Source organism: Mesocricetus auratus, unplaced genomic scaffold, assembly GCF_017639785.1.
Source record: "Mesocricetus auratus isolate SY011 unplaced genomic scaffold, BCM_Maur_2.0 Super-Scaffold_100691, whole genome shotgun sequence".
Taxonomy (NCBI): Eukaryota; Metazoa; Chordata; class Mammalia; order Rodentia; family Cricetidae; genus Mesocricetus; species Mesocricetus auratus.
In genome coordinates this window covers 47,831,163-47,855,536 of record NW_024429267.1, presented here as the reverse complement: position 1 = coordinate 47,855,536, position 24,374 = coordinate 47,831,163, and the positions used below count along the sequence as shown (strand labels likewise).

At 47.1% G+C, this 24,374-nt stretch overlaps 1 protein-coding gene across 8 annotated transcripts in view; it reads right to left on the bottom strand.

The window, feature by feature from the left end:
* Positions 1–24,374, bottom strand: part of Kif9 (kinesin family member 9) — a 46,013-nt gene that overhangs the window by 7,468 nt on the left and 14,171 nt on the right. For 7 of the 8 annotated variants that reach the window (XM_040739523.1, XM_040739519.1, XM_040739520.1 and 4 more), the window contains 12 exons: positions 24,271–24,354; positions 24,080–24,172; positions 21,576–21,723; positions 20,496–20,560; positions 16,018–16,095; positions 12,572–12,640; positions 11,979–12,083; positions 10,533–10,588; positions 9,595–9,685; positions 8,558–8,691; positions 6,430–6,624; positions 2,059–2,273 (listed from right to left, as the gene is read on the bottom strand). In XM_040739523.1, the coding sequence (XP_040595457.1) occupies positions 2,059–2,273; positions 6,430–6,624; positions 8,558–8,691; positions 9,595–9,685; positions 10,533–10,588; positions 11,979–12,083; positions 12,572–12,640; positions 16,018–16,095; positions 20,496–20,560; positions 21,576–21,723; positions 24,080–24,172; positions 24,271–24,354 (1,333 nt within the window). Of the gene's footprint in view, positions 1–2,058; positions 2,274–6,429; positions 6,625–8,557; positions 8,692–9,594; positions 9,686–10,532; positions 10,589–11,978; positions 12,084–12,571; positions 12,641–16,017; positions 16,096–20,495; positions 20,561–21,575; positions 21,724–24,079; positions 24,173–24,270; positions 24,355–24,374 lie in introns of those variants that run through there. The other variant, XM_040739525.1, reaches the window with a different exon arrangement.

Here is a 24,374-nt window from a genome sequence, read left to right as displayed (position 1 = left end):
CGGCAAGACTTTTTTCTTTTGAGTCAAATAAATAAATAAACAGGGGTTGGAGAGATGGCTCAGCAGTTAAGAGAACCAGATGTACTTACAGAGCACGCAGGTTCAATTCCCAGCACCCACACAGCAGCTCCCAACTGTCTGTAATGCTAGTTCCAGGCGATCTGACAGCCTCGCACAGACAGACAAAACACCAATGCACATACAATAGAAATAATTTAAAAATAGACAGACCAGACGGTGGTGGCGCACGCCTTCAATCCCAGCACTCAGGAGGCAGAGGCAAGTGGGTCTTCTGTGAGTTCGAGGCCGGCCTGGTCTACAGAGCTAGTTCCAGGACAGGCTCCAAAGCCACAGAGAAACCCTGTCTCAATAAAAGCAAATAAACAAACAAACAAAAAATGTAATTTACTTTTTTAGCCAGTTATCATTGGCTGGCCTGAACTCATGGCAATCCTCCTACTTCTTCCTCCTAAATGCTGGGATTACAACAGTGTATCCCCATGCCTATCTGAATCCCCTTTTCTTTTTTTTTTTTTTTTTTTTTTTTGGTTTTTTGAGACAAGGTTTCTCTGTATTGTTTTGGAGGCTGTCCTGGAACTCACTTGGTAGACCAGGCTGGCCTCGAACTCACAGAGATCCGCCTGCCTCTGCCTCCCGAGTGCTGGGATTAAAGGCGTGCGCCACCAACGCCCAGCCATCTGAATCCCCTTTTCAAAACCAGGGTGGTCACTTATTAAAATGCAGGCTTGGACTCTGCCCTTGATTAGCTGTCACAAGTCAGTTCTCTGCTCACTCAAACTTGACTGTCCCTGACCCAAATACAGGTGTAGACTATGTGTAACTTGTGAGGGTCAAGTTCAGGGCACCCGTGTTAGCACTGTCACCATGCAGGACTTTTGCTCTCTCTTCCTACCCGGTAAAACATACTACCTGCTCTAGGGGATGAGCCTGCCAGGATAGCAATGGTGTCGGGAGCTGAATATAAGGAATGGTTTCACTGACATCATGTCACTTGGCCTCCTGGGACTCTCATTCTCATTTCTTGAGGTCCCTAGAAGAACCCCTACCACAACCGAAGCACCATCGGAAAAGGAACACTGACCAGGACTAATAACACGATGGGGTCACCAACAACTATAAAAATACAAAAGTATAGTGGCCCATTTTCAGAGGTGCCTTCAATCAGCTTAGGTCCAGCTGTGGATACAAAGGTGATCACGAACCCCTTCCAACACCAACTAGTATAGAGTAAGTAATTATTAACTGCCAAAATTAGCAAGTGACCTACAGACATGATGGGCTTATGCTGCCAAAAAGCTTTACAATAGACAGAATGTAAAATGTAGACATAAATCCATGCATGTGTTTGTTGAGTAATTAAGAAACGTAAGTGGCTGATGTGTAATACTGTACCCTCTAGGACTGAGCTCAGGTGAGCACTGTGAGTTCAAAGCCAGAGAATTCCAGGACATTCAGAACTACATAGAAAGACCCTGTTCTCAAAACAAACAAAAAACTGTACCTTCTGATTACTCAGAACTTTCTTTGTGCAGGGCAGTGGTGATGCGTACTTTAATCCCAGCACTCCGGAGACAGAGGCAGATGGAAGCCTGGTCTACAGAGTTCCAGGACAGCCAAGGCAACACAGAGAAACCCTGTCTCTAAAAACAAAACCAAAACAAAACAAAAACCCCAACTGCCTTTGCACCCCTGTAGTACACCCTGCCATTTTTATCTCTGTCAAGGGTACCCATATTTGCAAGGTCGTAAAGTGAATTGCCTTGGTTTCTCTACTGAGCCTCCAGTGTTCATTAGGAAGGGGTGGGGGTGGGGGTGGGGCTTTGTTCCTGCAGGGCCAGTTTCTCCATGAACAATAGCACAGTTAGGAGGAAGACTCAGCAGTTAGTTCTGAAATAACGCAGTAAGTGGCAACATTGGCAAAGGCTAGGCTGGGCTACCCCCTCCCATCTTGGTCCTTTAGTGCCCAAGGCTGTCACACTTACAGCATGGTGACTCTGAGTCCCCACCTCGAAGGGGCCATCTTCCCTCAGCATCTACCTTGCTTCTCCCGAAGTGACTTCTGGAAATTCAGGGCCTCCTTGGTCACATCAATCTCCTGTTTGATGGCATTGATGCGCTGGGTGATCTCGCTGGCCCTTCTCCTCCGCTCATTCAAGATGGATTTGTTTTCTTTGAAGATGCGGTTGATCTCACTACCTCGTTCATTCTTAAACTCTTCAAAGGCCACAGGCTTAGAGGGTGGAGTGCTGGGTCTGGAACAGAGGGAGAGGTCAAAGAGGAAAAGGAAATGCAACAGCTGCCTTGGAGGCACAAGGTACTTCATCTTTCTTCCCTGGGACTTCCGAGGGCCTGGGGGTAGAGGTCCCAGGCACTGTTTGTGCCAGATGGAAGTCAGTCTGGAGGAATCAATTCCTCATCTTTGTTCTAAAGACCCATGCTCACTGCAGAAACTGAGGAAAGGAAAGAAACTGAAAACAAAACCACTGTCATCTATCTGGATCCAGAATCTGCCCAATCTCCTCCAATTTCTTTGGTACTTTTTAAATGGTTGAAGCCACAGAGAGAATATATGATCTTTTCTTTTCCTCCCAGAGGCATTTTCTTATGGTATTAAATCTTCTCCGAGAGGATCTCATGGTCTGGCTTTGTGGGTACTTGTTCTGTAAATATGAGTACCTGAGTTCGTATCCCCACGTTATACAGCAATTCTCTACAGGAGGAAATAAGCAAGCTGTCTTTGTCACTGTTCTGTTGCTGTGAAAAGCCGCCCGACTGCAGCAAGTCTTTTTTGTTTGTTTGTTTTTCGAGACAGGGTTTCTCTGTAACTTTGGGGCCTATCCTGGAGCTCACTCTGTAGACCAGGTTGGCTTCGAATTCACAGAGATCCCCCTGCCTCTGCCTCCCAAGTACTGGGATTAAAGGCGTGCGCCACCAAAGCCCAGTGGACCAAAGCAACACTTAAAAAGGAAATTGGGGGCTTGCTTATAGTTCAGACTTAGTCCATTATCACCATGGCAGGGAGCATGGCAGCAGACATAGCAACATGTTGCTGGAGAAACAGCTGGAAGCTACATCCTGATTACCAGACTAAGTGAGAAACTGGGCCAAGAATGGGCTTTTGAAACCTCAAAGCCTGGGGCTTGAGAGATGGCTCAGTGGTTAAGAGCGCTGACTGCTTTTCTAGAGTACCTAGGTTCAATTCCCAGCATCCACATAGCAGTTCACAACTGTCTGCAAATCCAGTTCCAGGGGAGTCTAGTTGCTGCATCCACACACAGACATACATGCAGGCAAAACACCAATGCACACAAAATAAAGATAAATAAAAGTTTAAAACACAGAGATCTGTGAGTTCAAGGCCATCCTGGTCTACAAAGTGAGTTCCAGGATATCCAGGGCTACACAGAGAAACCCTGTCTCAAAAATAACCAAGAAAATAAAAAAATAAAGAAACTTCAAAGCCCATCTAGTGACAAACTTCTTCCAATGAAGAGCTCCTAATTGTTCTAACCCTATCAAAGAGTTTCACTCCCTGGTGGCTAAGCATTCAAACATATGAGCCTATGGGGAGTATTCTTCCTCAAACCAGCACAGAAGTTCATGAGACTCAGAAAGTAAACAACTCATGACTCTCAGGAAGTTCCTGAAACTAACAAGATTTGCAAGGTCCCCTTTCCCAAGGTTACAGAAGCAGTAAACTTCTGGGGTGGGGCAGGGGTGTGTGTGTGGTGGGAGTTCTCTGACTTGTCCAGTTGCCTACAAGTCACACAGAGTTCCAGAGATACAGCTTTTATGACTCATCACCAAGGCTGGGGTAGGCCATGTAGGTGCTGGTGATGCAGATGCCTTTAAGTCACCCATGCTCCTATAAGAAACCCCAACAGAGTCATTGGTTTGCTAACTTGGACTTTGGTGGCATTGTTAGTTTGTCTTGTCACTGGTTCCCTATCTAGAGTAAGCAGACATTGGTTCATGTCTCCTCAGAAAAGTCTCATACAAGAAGCCAAGCATTGTGTCTATACCTCCAGCACCAGGGGGCGAAACTAGACAGATCTGAAAGGGTGCTGAAATAGCAAGCTTGCAGTTTAGTGTGAGACTATGTCTTTATGTTTATGTCTTATGTTTATGACGGAGAGTAAGAGGGGAAGACACTAGATGTGCTGCTCAGGCCTTGGCATGCACACACACAGGGGTGCATCCATACACTCATGGGCATGCACCATACATACATACTCGCCATGCACAAAACTCTCTGAGAATCACAGTTAATGTGATACAACTGGTGGTGCAGAGGGATGTGAGCTGATGTTGGCAACTCATTTGAAATGCATTTTTAAAAAGGCAACACAAGGTGGGACAAATGTAACAGCCTGTCAACAGAAAGTAGAAGGCTGTCCATGCATGGGCATTCACTACACACCCATCTCTGTAACTTCTCTGAATGCTCTGAAATGTACATAGGCTCAGTGTAGGGAAAAGGGGCCAGCCAAAGAAACACACCCTGAGCAGAGCCAAAGAAACACACTTTGGCCCTGCAACCAGAACCAAAGAAATGCACCCTGACCCTGAAACCAGTGCCAAAGAAACACACTTTGTCCCTGGAATCAGAGTCAGTGAAAGAAATACACCCTGGCCCTAAAACTAGGGCTAAAAGGCTAAAAAGGACCAGAGAAATAAACACACTTTGGCCCTGAAACCAAAGCCAAATCTGACCCTAACCCTGTGCAGAAAACTAACCAATCCTCTAGCCAATCTGAGCTCAGCATTGAAATCTGACCAATCCCCCCACCTGAAAGCCCTATATAAACCCTGTGTTCAGCTTGGGGCTGTTCACACTAACCACTCTCTGGCAGAGGGCAGCCACTCTCCTGGATTCTTCCCTCCCAATAAATCCCTTGGATGAGCTTTGGGGGAAGGCCTTCTTTTGTGGATGAGCAGAGGCAACCCTAGGCAGAGCAGAGCGAATGGGGCTGTAACACTTTTGCAGGGGAAACCTTCCCCTGGCAGAGTGGAGTTGTTACACTCTACTCTCCACGCTCCTGGGAGCAGAGCTGAACTGTAGCAACTTCACCCGGGGAAACCTTCTCCTGCCTGAGCAAAACTGCTAAACTGGGCAAACATTCCCCCTCTGTAAACCTTCTCCTGCTGGAGCAGAGCGGATACACTGGGGAAGTCTTTCCCTGGGGCAGGGCTGTAAGTTGCTATGCTTACTGAGGGCTGTGGTTTTCCTTGGCTCTCGAGCTCCAGGATACCTTTCCATCTGAGCTGTGTAACACTTAGTATTCTGTGACTCCTGAGTGCCAGAATACCCGTCCCACCCGATCTGCCCTAAATGCCTACACTCAGAAGTTCTTCACGCATGTGCTTGTACAGATCAGGAGCAGGGATAAAAATTCATTCAATGCCCTTTATCTAATACCACTGAAATTGTTTACTTTTTTAAAAAATCTTTTCCAATTAATGATGTGATGAACATTTTTTTTATGTCTCTACTTCTATTTCCTTAGCCTGAATTCCTAAAATTTTGACCCACTCCCCCATTGTCCATCAGTGTATATGAATATGGGGAAGAGGTCAGAAAACCTCAGGTGTCGGTCCATGCCTTGCTTGAGGCAGTGTCTCTTTGGTTTTTTGTTTATTTTGTTTTGTTTTGCTTTTCTACAGCAAATGCCAAGCTAGCTGTCTTGAGAGCTCCCAGGGATTCTCCCGTTTCTACCTCCATCTCACTGCAGGGATAGTGGAATAGCAGCTTGGGACTCAACTTCAGGTCATCACAGCAGCATGGCACCTTTACCCACCAACCGCCTCCCCAGCTCCAATTGTTCATGTTTAAAGCCAAGGCCTTAGGTATCACACCCCAGGCTGGTCTCCAACTCTCTTTATAGACAAGGGTTACCTTAAACTCCCAATCCTCCTGCCTCTTCCTCCCAAGGGCTAGGGTTACAAGTATATGCTCCCATGCCAGGCATCTAGAATACATTACTCATGCAAAAGATGCATCACTTTAAACATAATTGATATGTGGAAGTTCTAAAATGACTTCTTTGTGTTTGTGCACACACGCACGTGCACCATAGCATGTGCATGGAGGTCAGAGGACAACTTGAGGCAGTTGGTTCTCTTTCCACCATGTGTGTCCTGGGTATTGAGCTCAGGTCATCAGAATTGGTGGCAAGTATCTTTACTGGCTGAGCTATTTTCCCAGTCCCTACAATGATTCTTCTTCATGTATCCTGGAAGACTGAGGTTGGATCATTTTACATGCATATATGTTATCACCTTTCTTCCTTTTGGACTTTCTGTTTCCTCTCTTCTGCTGCAGACACTCTTTACCTAACGTGTAAGATTCACACTCTGGTTTGGTGTGGTTTGATCTGGTGGAAGACCTGCCAGTCTTTAGATGATTACCTGGGTGGGCGCAATTCTTCCTTTGGAGAGTCCGAGGGAAGGGGCTCAATGCTGGAAGTCTCCCTGTCTCGTGAAAGCATGTCTTTGATATCCCCATCTTTGGAAGATGGAATCAGCTGGGTCTTGGAGACAGAAACCACTTCAAGGTCCTTGCCACTCACAGGGCTGCTGGCACCTTCCTTTCTTGCTGAGGTGCTGAAAAAAATGTCAGGGAAACACTAACGCCTAGGCATGGGCAGTGAGAAGTAAGACATGAGACCTTGATAAAGCCCACTAAAACAAGCAACCTACCACATTCAGCTGGCTTGCTTATTCTATTCATGTATTGTTTGTTTGAGACAAGGTTACTGTGTAGGACCTATGTTCTGGCTGGCCTAGCACTCATAGAGATCTGCCTGCTTCTGCTTTCTAAGTGCTGGAATAATAGGAGTGCACTACTATACCTGGAAGCTGTTATGTTTTTAAAAAATATGTGCATGTATGTGGGCATGTCTATGAGAGCAGTGCCTTAGGTCAGAGAGGTCAGATGTCCCTGGAGATGGAGTTACTGGCAGTTGGCAGCCACCTGACAGAGGTACTGGGTACCGAGCTCAGGTCCTCCCCATGAGCAATGTGCATTTTTCTTCTTCTTCTTTCTCTCTTTTAGAGTAAAAGAGGATCTCGTGTCTCTCAGGCTGGCTTAGAACTCCCTAGGTAGCTGAGAAGACGTTGTCCAGTGTATGTGCTGCTGAATATCAAAGCCAGGGCTTTGAGCCTGCTAGGCAGGGACTCTCCCAGCAGAGCTACATCCCCACCGCTTTCTAATTCCTTTCTTCCATCTTTTCTTCCTTTGTCTGTTCCCCTGTCTTCATGTTTCCCTCTTCCTTCCCTTCCTTTTTGGGGAAATGGTTGTACCATGTACCCCAAGGTAACTCAAACTCAATCTTTTTTAAGCATTATTATTACTGTGTGTAAGAGCCCATGATATGGGGATGATGTCAGAGGATAACTTTGTGGAATTTGTTCTCTTCTACTTCTATGTAGTTTCACAGATGGGACTCGGGTCCTTAAGCTTGTGTAACAAGGACCTTTATCTGTGGAGCCACCTCACCAGCCCTGAATTCCCAATCTTATGGCCCCTCCCTCCTAGGTCTGGGATTACAGGCGTAGATAACACACTCAGCCCCTTTCTTCTTACAACAGGGTTTTCCGAGAGAACCAGCCTCCGTGTTAAGTTATTACACAGGTTCCCAGCAGCAGAACAGAAGGACCTGGGACAGCAGTCAGGAGGTGACCAGCGTCAGTGCAGTCAATGCATTCCCTGCTACATGACTCCTGGCTTGCAGAGAGCACTTGCCGGTGACGATCCAGTGACTCATGTGCAGGGACTGTATTCCCTAGCTTATGCTCCCAGCATGGCCATTAGCTCTGCTGCTATCATTATTCCCATGGTAGGGATTCAGAAACAGGCACACATCACCTCTCATGCCTCACACAAGGAAGTCCCTTAGGGGTAAGAAGCACAGAGAAGTGGATGAGCTTAGGTCTCAGCTCTGAACCCCATGCTCTGCTACTGCTACTGCTACCCAGCATGGCCTGGGCAGCAGACTGGGGAAAATGCTTTCTTTAACTTGGACTTGGAAATGACTGTTAGCTGGGTGGGATGGGATATATCTACAATGTAAGCTCTTGGGAACATGAGGCAGGAGGGTCATCATGAGTCTGAGACCAGCCATCCTTGGCTATACTGTGAGACCCTTTCTCACAAATCCCTCAAAGCACAACACAACGGGTCTCGCCTAAAATGTGAGTTGAGGATTTAAATGGTGTGGGGAGTCTCAGGGGAGGTATTTGTGGGGGTAGCACAGAAGCACCAGCAGGCATGGTCGTGCCCTAGGGCTGGCAGTGCTCTTCCTGCACCCCACTACCCAACGGTGACAACACATGGGGAAGTAATTCAGCAAAAGGGGGTGCTGTGAGGATGAGTGGTAACTCTCAGGGTATGACCCTAGCCTGAACTCCACAGATTTCCTGGCACTGGTAGCTGAGATGCCATGGGACAGGGGAAGCCGTGTTGTGCCCTCCTTCCATCAAGGAGCCTGGGTGCTAGGCTAGACTCTGCTAGGAGGCAAAGCAGAAGATCTCTCACCTGAACTGTTCTTTCAGTGTCTTCTTGGACTTGGGTTTCTTTCCAGGTTTGATAGAAAAAGGGGCAACCCCAAGTCCAAAGCTTTGTCCATCTGGCTCACCTACTAGATGACCTTCAGCATCCATAAGCCCTGCCTGGATAGAGGGGTCAGGACAAGGGGCATGGGTTATATTAGAGGTTTGGGCCCCTCAGGATGCTAGTGCTCATGGCCCAAAACTTGGGGGTGAGCATGTACTCTACACACACCAAGATTTGACTGCTGCTGCCAGCTACAGGCAGTTCTTAGTAGAGCTGTCCCTGAACCCTAGGAAATTAACATCTACTCCCTCACTCCTTTTTTGAAACAGGGTTTCTCTGCGTTGCAGCTCTGTCTGTCTTCGAACTTGCTCTGTAGACTGAGCTGCCAACCACATCTGTAGATCATATCTCAACTCACAGAAATCTGCCTGTCTATGCCTTCTGCATAAAGGTGTGTGCCACCACCACCAAATACTCTCTAAGGATCTTAAGACCTAGTTCCAACCTGGTTCCAAACATTGATTGCATGTATTAGCTATATGTTTAATTTATGGACATCATTCCCAATGCAAAAGTGGCATACTATTTTTTCTGTGTATGCATGTATGTGGGTGTGGAGACCAGAAGTCAACCTTGAGTGCTATTCCTCAGGAACAGTTTACTGCTGGGTCTCTCATTGATCTGGAACTCACAAACTATTCCAGGCTGGCTGCCCAGCAAGCCCCAGGGATCTGTCTCTCTACCCCTTCCCAGAGCTTACACTTCAAGGATGCACCAGCATCTGGTAATTGAACTGAAGGCCTCATGATTGTGCAACAACCACTTTACTGAATGAGCTATCTCTTCAGCCCCTAAAGTGGTTTGCTCTTGCACAGGGCACTCCATGTTTACCTGGTGCTGTCTTGGTCTGGGAACTATTAGCTCTGGTTTGATGCGTGACACTTGCAGGTTCTGTGAAAGTCTGACCAGAGATGGGAAGTCTAGGGTGAGTGCTGTTAGCAAGAAGCAATTGTGCTTACCTTCTGGACAGCAGAAATGGCTGCAAAGTCATTCTTGTCTATGAGAGTGTACTTCCTGCGCAAGGCAGACTCCACTTCCTGTTCCTGTTGGCTTGGGAGTGAGATAACACTTGTTTTTTGTTTTTTTTGTTTTGTTTTGTTTTTCGCTTTGTTTTGTTTTGGTTTTGGTTTTTACGAGACAGGGTTTCTCTGTATTGTTTTGGAGGCTGTCGGTCCTGCCCAGCCTCGAACTCATAGAGATCCACCTGCCTCTACCTCCCGAGTGCTGGGATTAAAGGCGTGTGCCACCTTGTAATGGGACCATGCTGAGTATACTGGGCTAAGACCCAAATATTAGATTAAAAGTTGGTTAGGTAAAGCCCTGGTGATGGAGTCACAGCTTCATCATAAGCCAAAAGACAAGCAGACCAAAGGGCCCATCCCTCTCACAGTATACACACCCCCCATCGACCAGTGCCCAAACCTATAGAGCCACATTACATGCTGGTATATCAGCTCTAAAATGATAACACCTGTAATGCTTAACAATGTCTGTAAACCTGCATGAGGACTGTGCTGTCCCCTAAGTTCATTCTAATAGGATCCTTGAACTCAAATGATGCCAACCAGTATGAGCTTCTCAGGCAATGGGTAGATCTGCACTCAAATAAAAGTAAATGCTCCTTGAGGTAGCGGATATGGAAGATCCATGAGGCCCATCTCTGGGCACAGTCACAGCTGGCACTCCAGGGAATTCCTGTCCAATTAATGAACTTAGAAAACATTCACCAGGGACCTGGGCACACCCTAAACACTCAGCTCTGGCTCCTCATGTAGCACAACAGAAAGCTCTTCACACACACCCTACACACAAGGGTTTTCTTGAAGGCAAGTGCCCGGGCCATAGAAAATGAAGATGCAAGTGTCAAAAAAAAATGAGGAGTGGCTGGGAGACTTACCTCAGAACCACCCTGAACTGGTTGAATACCTCCTGGATCTGTCTTAGATTGATTATCTGGCAGGAGGAGAGTGAAACCTAGTTTAGACAATGGAACCAAGGAACTAGGTTGTGTCTAAGCAGAGAAATCAGGAGCCCTTGGCTGACTCTGGACCATCTCATTCTGAGAATGAGGCCTGTGCAGAAGCCTCTTAGAGGGCACTGGAGACGTGGCTCAGCAATTAAGAGCATCTACTTCCCTTGCAGAGGACACCCTTGGTTCCCAGCACCCACATCAGACAGCTGACAACTCTTTAGCTCCAGTTCCAGGGGATATGATACCCTCTTTCAGCCTCCATAGGCACTGCAGGCAAATATTTAAAACCACACTCAGATACACATATATGCATATAATAATTAGAAAAGAATATATTTTTTAAAAGTCTCTCAGCAAAGAATTAATATCACTCCCAAGAGCAGAGGTAGATACACTTGATTAATAGTTTGTTGTTTGTCTGTCTGTTTTGAGACAGGGTTTCATATATCAAGGCGGTCCTAGAACTTGTTGTATACCTGAGAATGTCCCTGAAGTTCTGATCCTCCTGAGTCCATTTCCCAAGTGGTGGGATTACAGGCATGTGTCACTAGGCCCTGTGTATATGATGCTGGGGATGCAAACCCAGGACTTCCTACACAATAGGCAAGCACTTCACCAAATGAACCATATCCCCAACCCCTGATTAATAACTTCACAATTGAGTATTCGTTAAGCCTTTATTTAAAACTATTTTTAAAGTTTTTTTAATTTTTATGTGTCTGAGTGCTTTGCCTGCATGATGTGCATGCCTGATGCTCTCAAAGACCAGAAGAGGACATCAGAGCCCTTGGGATTGGAGTTATAGACTTCTGTGAGAGGGACAGCAGCCCGTGCAGCTCCCTGGTGAAAGGTTTTATGGCCACACTATAAAAGACAAGATTTATTCCCTCTCTAGCTCTTCCTGTGTCCGCTGTTTTCTCCTTTTGTGCCCCAACACTGGGCTCTGGGGCGTGGGTCTTCTCTAATGACAATCAGCCTTACCACCACCCTTTATCAGCCTCACGGCATCAGGCAGAGCCAAGCTTATCTAAAGGGGCAACTTAGTCAACCTGAGCCTGTGTTGCACAGCTGAGGCTACTGAGCATGCAGCGCGGGACACTCAGCTGGGGAAGCCTGGGATTCCATCAGTGCTCTTTGCTTCAAGGCCTGTGTCTGTGCCTATACCCTGAGATAGACCACCTGTAGTCTAAGAGTGTGCTCCAGCCCACTGGATGCTGTATATAGCTCCATGGGTTTGTAATCCTAAACATGGACGCTAAGGCCATGGTGGGCTTGAAGGGCCCTTGACTAGAGTCTACACCACTTCCCATCTACTGTACCCATTCCATATATGGCAGTACTCAGCAAGTTCAAGCTAGTTGAGCTCCTTACATCAATCTCATCCAGGGTCCCTTCCAGGTACCTCCGCACTTGGGAGTTGATTTCAGCAATCTGGATTTCATCCATGGGGTCATAATTCACGAGGGTGCGGTTGGACTTGAAAGATGAAGCACATGTGTTACATAAGCAACAAGAACCTGAGCCCAAGCAGGAGCAGCAAGGACCATTCTGAGAGTCAAAGCATGGAGCTGGGGTACAGTATCTGACGCCTATGCTGGCTGTTTGTTTTATTGTCTGGTCCTGGCAAGGCAAGGCCTTGAAACAGGCCAGATGCACGGGTCAGAGAGAGACAATGGGGAAGGCGAGAGATGTAGAAGGCACTGTACATGAAGCCTGCTGCTCCAAATCCGAAGTCTCAGCAAACCACAAGGGAGGGAAATGCTGGCTCCGCCTTGAAAACCATCAGAATCATGACCTAAGCCCAGGTAGATCACGGGAGGACTCCACCTGCCCACCATGCCTACTGCTGATCCTCTCCTACTACCTAACCCACCCTACAGCCCCTGGCTTTAACCCAGCATGCTGTTTGCCCCTGGTCTCTGACCCCAGCAGCTTTCCCTCCTCCCCCATATCCCATCCCTTACCAGGCTATCATGGATGGCCAATTCCTGCTTGAGCAATGCCAGCTCCTTCTCCAGGTTCTTGACCATTCTCTGCCAGGGGAACATAAGAAGTAGGGAAGAGGGTCATCAGAAAAACTACCTGGTTTCTTCATATCAAATGCTCGATTTCTTTCTTTCTTTCTTTCTCTTCCTTCCTTCCTACTTTCCTTCCTTCCTTCCTTCCTCCATTTCTTTCTTCCTTTTTCAAGACAAGGTTTCTCTGTATTGTTTTGGAGGCTGTCCTGGAACTCACTCTGTAGACCAGGCTGGCCTCAAACTCAGAGATCCACCTGCCTCTGTCTCCAGAGTGCTGGGACTGTAGGCATGCACAACCACACCCAGCCAAATGTTCAAGTTCTTAATTTTGACCCAGATATCCTGGTTATTGCTGGTAATGCATAGAGTGTATTCTCAGCTTCTAGGACATTCCATCCTTGTCAGTGAACCTTCTCCAGCTGGAATGAGCTTGGTCGAAGATGGCTTTTTCAGCAAAGGAGACTGAGAACAGGAAACACAACCCAACTCCACGCAGCTCCAGGATTCCCTAGTCTCCCAGACCATGGTGCATGCGTGGAGTCAAAGCACACATTTCAGGACTCAGTTCTCCCTCTACCATGTGGATCCTGGGCACTGAACTGAGGTGCCACCAGTGGTGACGGCAAGCACCTTAATTCACCAAACACTGCATCTCAGGCTGGCCTCAAACTTTGCTATGTAACTGGCAATGATCTCCAACATCTGATCCTACTCTTGCTTCCCAAGTGCCGGAGTTATCATGCCCCAACATGCCTGGTTCACACTCTACCACCTGAGCCACCTCTTTACCTCCCTTTTCTTCAATGACAAACAGTGTCCTTACAGATTTCTATAAAATAACATCGACCTGAGATGCACTTTATGATCTCCCCCTCTCTTTTCCACTGCTCTTCTCTGATCCACTCCACTCCCCATATATTGGTACCCTTATGCCCTCAGCCCAGGGACACTACAATCCCATCGTGTGGCCAAGAATGACTGGAACTCCTGATCCTCTGGGCTCTCTGAGTACTGGGATTACAGTCATGTACTACCATGCCGGACTCCCATGATTTGGATCTTAGATGTCCACTGAAGGCTCATGTGGTAAAGGCTTGATCCTTGTGTTAGTCACTTTTTGTTGCTGTAACAAACTATCTGAGCAAGCCAGGTATAGGAGCCCATGTCTTTAATCCCAGCACTTGGGTGGCAAAGACAGGCAGATCTCTGTAAATTCAAGGCTAGCCCGGGCTACATAATTTCCAGTGAGACTCTGTCTCAGAAACAAATAAACAAACCTTAGCAAATTGCTTTGGGCCAGAAATGAGGTTTAACGTGATGTGGGGGAGGGGGTAGAGTGGGTGCTGAAGCAAAGCTGTTCACCTCATTGTGGCTGGGAAGCAGAGAGAGTGAGGAACGGTTCAGCAACAAGCTACACCTTTCAAATGCACACCCCGGTGATTTACTGCCTCCACCTGAACCCACCCAAAACCCATTTGTCAATGAGAACTCTTTGGCCTGGGCTGTGGCTCAGTTGTAGAGTACTTGCTGCCTAGGATGTGTGAGCCTTGGGGCAAGCCCTAGCACCACGACAAAGGAAAAGAAAAGTCAAGTGTGGTGGTGTAAGCCTGCAATTCTAGCACTTGGCAGGCGGAGGCAGGAGGAACAATAGGCCACACAGCACAGAGGAAAGCCTGGGCTATTCTGCAACTGTCACAACATCTTTTAAAAGGAGGAAGACGAGGAAGGAGGGAAGGGAGAAGGAGAAAGCAAAGTGCCTGCATATAGAAAACACCTCACAGGTTCAAGTAAGTAGAAAATGATAAATTTTGAGCAACAGAATTTGCCAAACCACTTACATTTGATATTTGAGTATATTTTGTAAAAGATAACAGGAATTTCTTGCTGAGACTTCTGAGGATTTTGTCACAAAATGACCACTGGAGGGAGCTGCTGCCAAAACAAGTGACCACAGGCCTGCTAAAGTCTACCCTCATCCAGTCCCATCCCCTGGGTACCCTGCATGCTTGCTGACAGACCCCTGGCATCATGGTGGCTCTGTGGCAATTTAGACACAAAGTCTGAGACTTAAGGAATGTGAACAGAATCAAATCTGGCTTAGCCGTTTAGGAAGCCTCAAGCAGGTCTCCTTCTGGAGTGGACTGTCCGCTTCTCAGCCATCTCATCCTCCTTACTCCTGAGAATGCACAATGTCCCAGATACAGAAAGTCTGGCTGATGTTGGATGACTGATCAGTGTGTCATAGGGGACACGTGGTCCACTCAGAAGGTGAGTGAGACAGTGGACCCTCTTGGGAGAGGCAGCCTCCAGCTCACCCTGAGAACAAGGAAACTTTTTCTCCTAATGCTGGACTGCCTGGGGAGCAGCTGTCTGGAAAGAGGGCTGGAGCGGCAGACCCCCACAGTCCAGGGTCCTGAAAGCACCTCCTATACCCACCCACACACATAGAAGAAAAATTTGTGAGAGACAGTTTGCTTTACAGACAATGAGGGAAGGAACAAGACACTGAACAAGGATGGTCCGATCCAGAGGCAGCAAGTGCAGCAGCAGCAAACCCGAAAACACAAACCCTCACTGGGCCGTGGGCACAAGTCTGTAATGCCAGCAAAAACACAAACCCTCACTGGGCCGTGGGCACAAGTCTGTAATGCCAGCAAAAACACAAACCCTCACTGGGCCGTGGGCACAAGTCTGTAATGCCAGCAAAAACACAAACCCTCACTGGGCCGTGGGCACAAGTCTGTAATGCCAGCAAAAACACAAACCCTCACTGGGCCGTGGGCACAAGTCTGTAATGCCAGCACACAGCACACAGGGAGCTGAGACAGGAGGTTCAGGAACTGGAGGCCAGGTTGGACTATATCAAGAGACCATGTCACAAAATGGAGGAGGGGGACCAGAAGGGAAAGGGAGGAAGGGAGCAAATAGTCTTGCTGAAAACTGACTCCTGCAAGTTGTCCTTTAACCTCCATACATGTGCCCACACATATACATGCACACATATATGCATAGAAAATAAATAGATGTGGAGGCAGGCAATGCTCAGAGACGATGCATGCCGATTCAAATCTGAAGAAACCTCATAGGGGATCGGGGGTACCCAAGTCCTTGGAGCCCCACTTGTGAACTGAGTGGTAGATCATCTAGCTCTTTCACTTTTGTGACAGTCTAGCAGGGTCTCCAGGGACTCTTAAAGACATTGGCTTATCCTTGAAAGGAAAAGGATTGACCCAGGGCCCCGTGCATATCTTTAGTGGAGGCAGGAAGGAAACCATACAAGCCTGGCTTCCCCTGTGACCTCCAGCAGATGCTCAAGTGGTAGCAAATACAAAGGAAGCAAACCCACAGACATTGTTCCCAGAGTTGGGAAGCTGCCATCAGTCCCTTAGTACCTCCGCATCGTACTTTTCGTTGATGGCAGGCTCAGTAGTGACCAACTTCATCCTGCTGGCAAACCTCAGTGAAGACAGCTGAAAAACAGACCAGACAGATGTCAGGTGATTCACCACTCACATGAGACCCCAGGATTCTCCTTCTCATGGGGTGTATCCTCTTCAGACTCTGCAGGTGGCCTTAACCAGTACTAGTTCATTTCTTCAACAGCACAGTGATCAAAGGGGAATTTCGGGGATCTGTGGATGTACATGAGTGATGCAGAATCTGATTGGCATGTGGGAGGCCCCGGGCTTTAATCCCCAGCAACAAAATATGAAGTTAAAAAAGGTGAATCTGGCATGGTGACACATACATTTATCAAGTAAGGCAAAGGATCAAGAGCTTAAGATCATCCTCAACTACATAGCAAATTGGAGGCCAGCCTTGGTTACATTAGACTCAGTATCAAAAAGACATAAATAGGGCTGGAGAGGAGGCTCAGCAGTTAAGAGAGCTTGCTGCTCTTGCAGAAGACCCAAGCACCCATGTCAGACAGCTCACACCTGCCTGTTACTCTAACTTCAGGGAAGATCTGATGTCCTCTATGGGTACCTGCACTCAATGCAATACACATATTCACAGACACACGTACATATAATCAAACACAAAGTAAATCTTAAACAGACAAGACCTTGGCAGTGAGGTCTTCAGTAGGGTAGAGAGAGGAGCAGTGGGAATGAGAAGTTGACAGGGGCATATGCTATAGCTGGGACCTCATCTTGTGTCCAGTTCCCCCAAAGACGGGGTCTTGATGTGTAGTCCAGGCTGGTCTCAAACTCACAGAGATTTACCTGCCTTACCTCTGCCTCCCCGATGCTGGGATTAAAGGCATACACCACCATATTGCTGCATACTGGAGGAAGGAGAGAGGGAGAAAGAAAACTAGGACACCTCACAATCCTGATGTCCTGTGTTTGATCCCTGAAACTCACAGTGAAAAAAGAGAACTAGCTTCTGGAAGTTGTCCTCTGGCCATGTGCACCCTTCCCCAACAATAATAATGATTCTTTTTTTGTTTTTGTTTTTCCAGACAGGATTCCTCTGTGGCTTTGGAGGCTGTCCTGGAACTAGCTCTTGTAGACCAGACTGGTCTCCAACTCACAGAGATCTGTCTGCCTCTGCCTCTCGAGTGCTGGGATTAAAGGTATGCACCACCAACGCCCGGCTTAATGATACATTTTAAGAGTGAAAAACATACTAGAGATATAGCCCAGGGATAAGGTGCTTGCCTAGCATGTGTGAAATCCTGGGATCAATCCCTCCCAGTGCCAAAAAGAAAAGCAGGTCAGGCATGGTGATACATGCCTGTAATCCCAACAGTTAGGAGGTGAAGGCAGGAGGATCAAGAGTTCATGGTAGTTTATGGCTACATACAAAGCTCAAAAACAATTGGCATACATGAGTATATAAGACTCTCTCAAGAAACATCACCCTTCTGGGGCAATTACAGCTACAGGCCATCAACAGTCACATGAGTCGACACCCTGGAAATAGTAACAGCTGTTAGATGAGGGTGGAGCACACGGCAGGCCCTGAGAATGGAGCCTCACATCATGCTGGGTTGACTGTCAGTGAAGAGGCCCTGGGATGAGGAACAGGCCTGGGAGGGTGATGGGTCACCTTGCAGTGACCTCAAGGAAGGACTGGTAAGGCTCTTCCTCAGTGGTGTAGTTTGGTGGTTAAGAGCTCTGCCATGGTCATTTGAGTGACCTTCCATAATTCTCACCACATCCTTGTACTGCCTTGAGAGTCCCTGGTGTGGTTTCTGATGCACTCTGTACAGAGAGCTCAGGAAGAAGCCTCGTTGTTGTTACAGACACTAGTTTTGTAGAGATTCAAATAAGACTCCTGATCTAAGTATGAACACTGCTTTTGCTTCAGGGCACTGGTCCCTACCCCCCAACACACACACACACACACACACACACACACACACACACACACACCCTTGTTGTTACATTTTGAGGTTTTTTTTAAACGTTTAGAGAAGAGACTCCTTAGTATCTACACCCCTCATATACCTTTGCTCTAAATTCCTAAGACCCTTCTTCCTGGACTGTGGATTCAGGCCGGGGCAGAGCCACTGAGCAGGGAGGGAATAAGACCCTGGAGGTCTCAGGTGCCAGGAGAGTTGCTTCCTGTACTCTGACTACTTCAGGGTGGAGATAAGGGGAAAAAGGGGCAATAAACTGGGCGGGAAGGCTTATTTATTTTTTTTCCTTTTTATGAAGTAGTTGGAGTTCACTAAAGATATTTTAGATAGGTTTTTAAGCACAAGGATGAAGAGGAAGAAAGGTATTCAGAATGAAGACACTTATTGCAGGGATACAATCACTCAAGCACTGAACAACTCAGGAGAAAGCAATGATGGTCACAGGGCCTCTAGAACATCAGAGTGACCTGGGCCTACTTGGTGGCAAGAACAGCCTTCCACTCTGTTAAAGGTGCCTTTGCCTTTCCTTCGTGTGCTTTCTTAGTTATATTTGAATTGCCTCTGTTTCCCATATTCTGAGATTAAAAGCATGCACCACCACAGGCCCCAAGACACATTCTTTATTTTCGTTGTTGTTTGGTTTTCCTTTTCTTTTTTTTTTTTTAATTTTTGGTTTTTCGAGACAGGGTTTCTCTGTGGCTTTGGAGGCTGTCCTGGAACTCGCTTGGTAGTCCAGGCTGGTCTCGAACTCACAGAGATCCACCTGCCTCTGCCTCCTGAGTGCTGGGATTAAAGGTATGCGCCACCAACGCCCGGCTTTTTTTTTATTTTTTGAGACAGGGTTTCTCTGTATTGTTTTGGAGGCTGTCCTGGAACTCACTCTGTAGACCAGGCTGTCCTGAAACTCACAGAGATCTGCCTGCCTCTGTCTCCCAAGTGCTGGGGTTAAAGGCGTGCGCCACCAATGCCTGGTTGGCACATTCTTAAAGCATCAGTATAATAGGAATGCTTCCTACCAAGCCACCTAACTGCCTTGACACTGTATTTGGCATCATGTATTTCTATCACAGAAAGGCATAGGATGACCCCCAATTGGGTCCATGACTAAAAAGTCCCAGCATGGGTGACCACCTCCCCAAAGCTGCATGGGGAGAGTTCTCAAGGCTATCTTTCGTAATAAGGCAGCCAGGAGGTCAAAGCTATAACTCCTCTGGGGCTCAATTGTGCTTTGTTATGAGATGAGACCAAAAGGTTCCGAAAGCCTTTCCCTGAGGGCGCTGCCTCATGTCAGCTAGAGCTCTTTGGCTTGACTTCCCAAGTCCCAGGGCACTGAATGTGTAGCAAGAGCATTCTCCCTGTGCTGGGACAATCCCTAATGCATACAGACTGGAGGCCCTACAGGCAGGGCTTGCCTCACAGCATCCCCAGAATGGTCCATTTCAACTAAGTCAATTCTCCAGATAGCTGAAGCTTGCTTTCAACATTCACAACAGTAGAACGGCTAGGGACCATTTTCCAAACCTGTCTTATGACAAGAGTGTTTTAAAGAGAGAGAAGCCCAGCCAAGAGTGGATTTATCTATGCTACTGTGTCCGACACTTATTCCTGTCTGTGTCCTGCTACTAGATTATCTCTCTGAGTCACTGTGTCCACAACTCCCCCCTCTTCAAGCTCTGTCACGGCTCCAGTCATGCCTGGCCAGACCATCAAGGCCCTGCAATTTTTCTTTCCCTCTCATGTCCTCCTGTAGGATGACACAGTCTTCAGCGCTGTCATCACCTCTACCAGGGAGACTTGTGCATCCTGCTGCCAGTATTTTTGTTTTTGTTTTGTTTGTTTTTGGTTTCTTAAGACAGAGTTTCTCTGTATTGTTTTGGAGGCTGTCCTGGAACTTGCTCTGTAGACCAGGCTGGCCTCAAACTCCCAGAGATCTGCCTGTGTCTGCCTCCTGAGTGCTGGGATCAAAGGTGTGTGCCACCAATGTCCAGCCTGCTGCAGGTCTTTTAATGCCACCCACCCCAGTGCCCACCTAAGCTTCAGGAAAAAAGGTCCCCTCCCCTGCCTGGTCCCTTGTGAAGATTTCTTCCACTGTCTTCCAGCTAGGACTCAAACATGACTTAGGGCCAGGGCTTCTCTTTCTGGATGGGGCTCTGATGTATCTTTACTAACTATCACCCCACAAGAGCATCACCCTGAGAACATGTTCTTTGTTCCCACAAAACTCACTATGTCCTTCTTGTGTAAGTACCGAAGGTTAAGCCTGCCTTACACCTTAGCTTCTTTCTTAATACAGTTTATTGCTTGGTATTTGGATCCTGGTCTCCGCCACCCTCAGCAACTATGGCTCAGATTTATCCCTAGGGTCCCTAACAATGCTATGGGTAGTGAACCATCTAAGCCAGCCTGGATTCAGCCTTACCCCATCCCTACCTCCGCCCCCCCCACCCCCAGGCACCCATGGGGAGAAACTCCAACCTGGTTGCATTGGCTGTCTCTACATACCGTTTCTTCTAACTGGGCAGCTTCTCCATAGATGTTTGTCACAAGGACCATATTGCAGTTTCCCCCTGCAGAAAGCAAAACACAGGAGAGTCTACAATCACATAAGTTTTCTGATAAGAGAATCCCTGAGGGTTGATAGGGTTGTGTTATGGACTCAATGTTTGTATTCCCACAATATTCAGAACCTCCAAAATTCCAACTCCAAACACCCTGTCTGATGTATTTGGAGGGGGCCTTTGAGGGAGTAATTATATTAGATGAGGTCTTGCAATGTGCAGCCCCTATGATGGGGTTACTGTCTTTGTAAGAAAGGAAAAACCATATCATTCTTTCTACAAGAAGTGACCATCTGCAAGGCAGGAACAAAATCTATTGGCACCTTGATCTTGGCCTTGCCAATCTACGTAACTATGAGAAACAGTTTGTCATCCAAGCCTCCTAGCCTATGGTATTTTGTTTTAATAGTCCATGCTGATTTAAAGGTAGAGGAGACAACCCTGGTCTGCCTGAGGCTAGGAGGCAAGAAACGGAGGTAGGGTTGGAGAGAGACCATAGGCACACACAGAAGGAACCAAGAGAGAACAGCAACTCAGGAGACTAGGGAGAGCGCAGGAGGGAAGGTTCGAGTTAGGGCTTTGCTCATGGCATCACAGGGATAATGACCAGAAACCAGTGGCTGTGCCATTAGGCCCAACACAAAGCCCTAGACAGTTGGGGATGACAAGGTGGCTCCCACTTTTGTGTCCAGGAAGATATAAATGAAAAGGGAGAGATGATAGGAGAGGCCGGTTCCTGCATCTCCAAGGCCACACAGGTCTCTGCCAAACAGTTTCGGGATAAGAGGGAAAGAGAAAATGTTCCCAACAGAAGCAAATGCTTGAGCAGAGATTGTAAAGCATGAGCAGCAGGAGTGCAAGAAGAAGGATTGCCTGTGTGTCTGATAGCATCATTCCTGAAGAGCTGCAAGTAAGCTCATTCCTCTGGGGTAAAATGCTTCTCTGATCCCTAATGGCACATAAGCCAGGCCTAGTCCTCCCCAGGACACAGATCCTCCTTTCTGAAGACCAACCACATCCTCACCTAAGGAGTCTTTCAGGGCATGGGTGAGCTTGCACTGCCGGAAAGGGATGTGGTCCCGCTTCTGATCCCCAAGGGCAATGATGGCCTGTTCCAGGAACGACAGCGACTTGTTGATGTAGGTGGCTTCCTTTAGAACTCTACCTTCCGACTGCAAACAAAGTGTCCGGGTCACTCTGGACAAGGGAGGGAGGCTACCCTATTAAGACTGTCTACCCTTCCTCATTTGCAGTGATGCAAAAGTCTAAAGCCAGGCTGGAGCCTCCTTCCCAATATCAGGACCTTTCTCTCCATGTTGGGAGCGTTTTCCATCTTGGGCTACTGATAATGGTAATAGCAAAACCCAGGGAGCAGTGCAGTGGTGGCACACACCTTGAATCCCAGCACTCGAGTGGCCGGGACAGGAGGACAGCCAGGCTACACAAAGAAACCCTGTCTTGAAAAACCAAAGCAAACAAACAAACAATAAAAAAAAAAAAACCCCTCACCGGAACACTCGTATGAAGGTTGACGTGAACAAGAATACATACATAAAGCTGGGCAGTGGTTGTGCACACACCTTTAATCCTAGCACTTGGGAGGCAGAGGTAGGTGGATGTCTGAGTTCGAGGCCAGCCTGATCTACAAAGAGAGTTCCATGACAGCCAAGGTTACACAGAGAAACCCTGTCTTGAAAAACAAGAAAACAAATAAATGAAAAGAATATGTACATGAATAGTCACATGGTACTCATTCCAAGACTCACCCTGATACAAATGCATATAGAATACCTGAGCAAGTATAAAATTCACACAAATATAGTAATACACACACACAAATGCTCCTCTAAATACTCTTGTGAAATGTTTATTAAAATACTTTGCAAAAATATGTTTGAAAGTAAATATGCACGTGAATACTCATATCCACACAGAGAACACCATACCAGTGTGGAACATTTATGGAGCAATTACTTAATATAGGTGAGGGATAATACAAGGAACCCAAGTCTTTCCTATCAAAAGAGTGTTCACAGTATGAAACCTTTGTGGTAAGACTGCAATCTCCCTACCTTGTAAAACTGTTTGCTTGTGCAAAGACCCTGCTATATTTTCAAAACTTGATGACCCAGAGAGGCTGACAGTTTCCTCCAGTTCCTTTGCACCAATTTTCTTTCTTTCTTTTTTTTTTTTTTTTTTTGGTTTTTCGAGACAGGGTTTCTCTGTATTGTTTTGGAGCCTGTCCTGGAACCAATTTTCTTTTTTTTTTTTTTTTAAGATTTTATTTATTTATTAATAATATGTATACAATGTTCTGCCTGCACGCCAGAAGAGGGTACCAGATCTCATTACAGATGGTTGTGAGCCACCATATGGTTGCTGGGAATTGAACTCAGGACCTCTGGAAGAGCAGCCAGTGCTCTTAACCTCTGAGCCATCTCTCCAGCCCTGGAACCAATTTTCAAAACTAGCCAGTCATCAAAGTCTGTGAAGTCAGAGCCCAGCCAATGAAGAAATGACACAACACTCTTGTGTTAGGATAAAGACCTATCATATTTTTGGCTGGGTGAACTTGTTACCTGAATGAAGCAATATGCCCTTTAGCAAAAGTAAAAGCTTACTTGCCAGTTTACTTTCACTTTGTGTGGTACTGGTGTGGTCCCTGAACACCCTGTTTATTTTCAACAAAGGCACTATATTCCCTTGGAGTACAAACTACACCCTGTAGCTGCTACTCTGCCTCCAATGACTCTTCCTACTGCACTCCACGTCACCTGGTTGCTCTCAAGCATTTAGTGTGGGAGATCATACACAGGCTCTCTGCCACACACATGGGAGATCATACACAGGCTCTCTGCCACACACATGGGAGATCATACACAGACTCTATGTCACAGACATGGGAGATCACACACAGGCTCTATGTCACAGACATGGGAGATCATACACAGACTCTGTGTCACAGGCCTGGGAGATCACACACAGACTCTATGTCATAGGCCTGGGAGATCATACACAGACTCTGTGTCACAGACCTGGGAGATCATACACAGGCTCTGTCTCACAGACATGGGAGATCACACACAGACTCTATGATGTCACAGACATGGGAGATCATACACAGACTCTATGTCACAGACCTGGGAGATCATACACAGACTCTGTGTCACAGACCTGGGAGATCATACACAGGCTCTGTCTCACAGATATGGGAGATCACACACAGACTCTATGATGTCACAGACATGGGAGATCATACACAGACTCTATGTCACACACATGGGAGATCATACACAGGCTCTGCCTCACAGACATGGGAGATCATACACAGGCTCTGTCTCACAGACATGGGAGATCATACACAGACTCTATGTCACACACATGGGAGATCACACACAGACTCTATGATGTCACAGACCTGTGAGATGCACACACAAGCTGTATGTCACCGGCCTGGGAGATCATACACAGGCTCTATGCCACAAAGTCCATGGCTTATTGACAGGGTACTCAACAACCCTCACTTACCCCTGTCTTCCCAAGCCTCTCTGAACCAGCCAGATCTACCAAGTTGATTTTGGAAGTGATATACTTTTCATCTGATAAAGTCCGAGAGTGGGCCTACAAAAACAAACCACACAGAATTCAGAAGGAGTTTCTGACCTGGCAGCACCCTCAGGGGTCACCAGTCCTTCTTAGGCGGAACAAAGAACTCCCACCTCCATGTAGATGGTGAAAATGCAGTGTGACCTGGATGAATTTTTGTTCATTGTGTGGGAGGCGATGATCCTGTTGGTCTCCCCCTGAAGAGGAAAAGAAATAT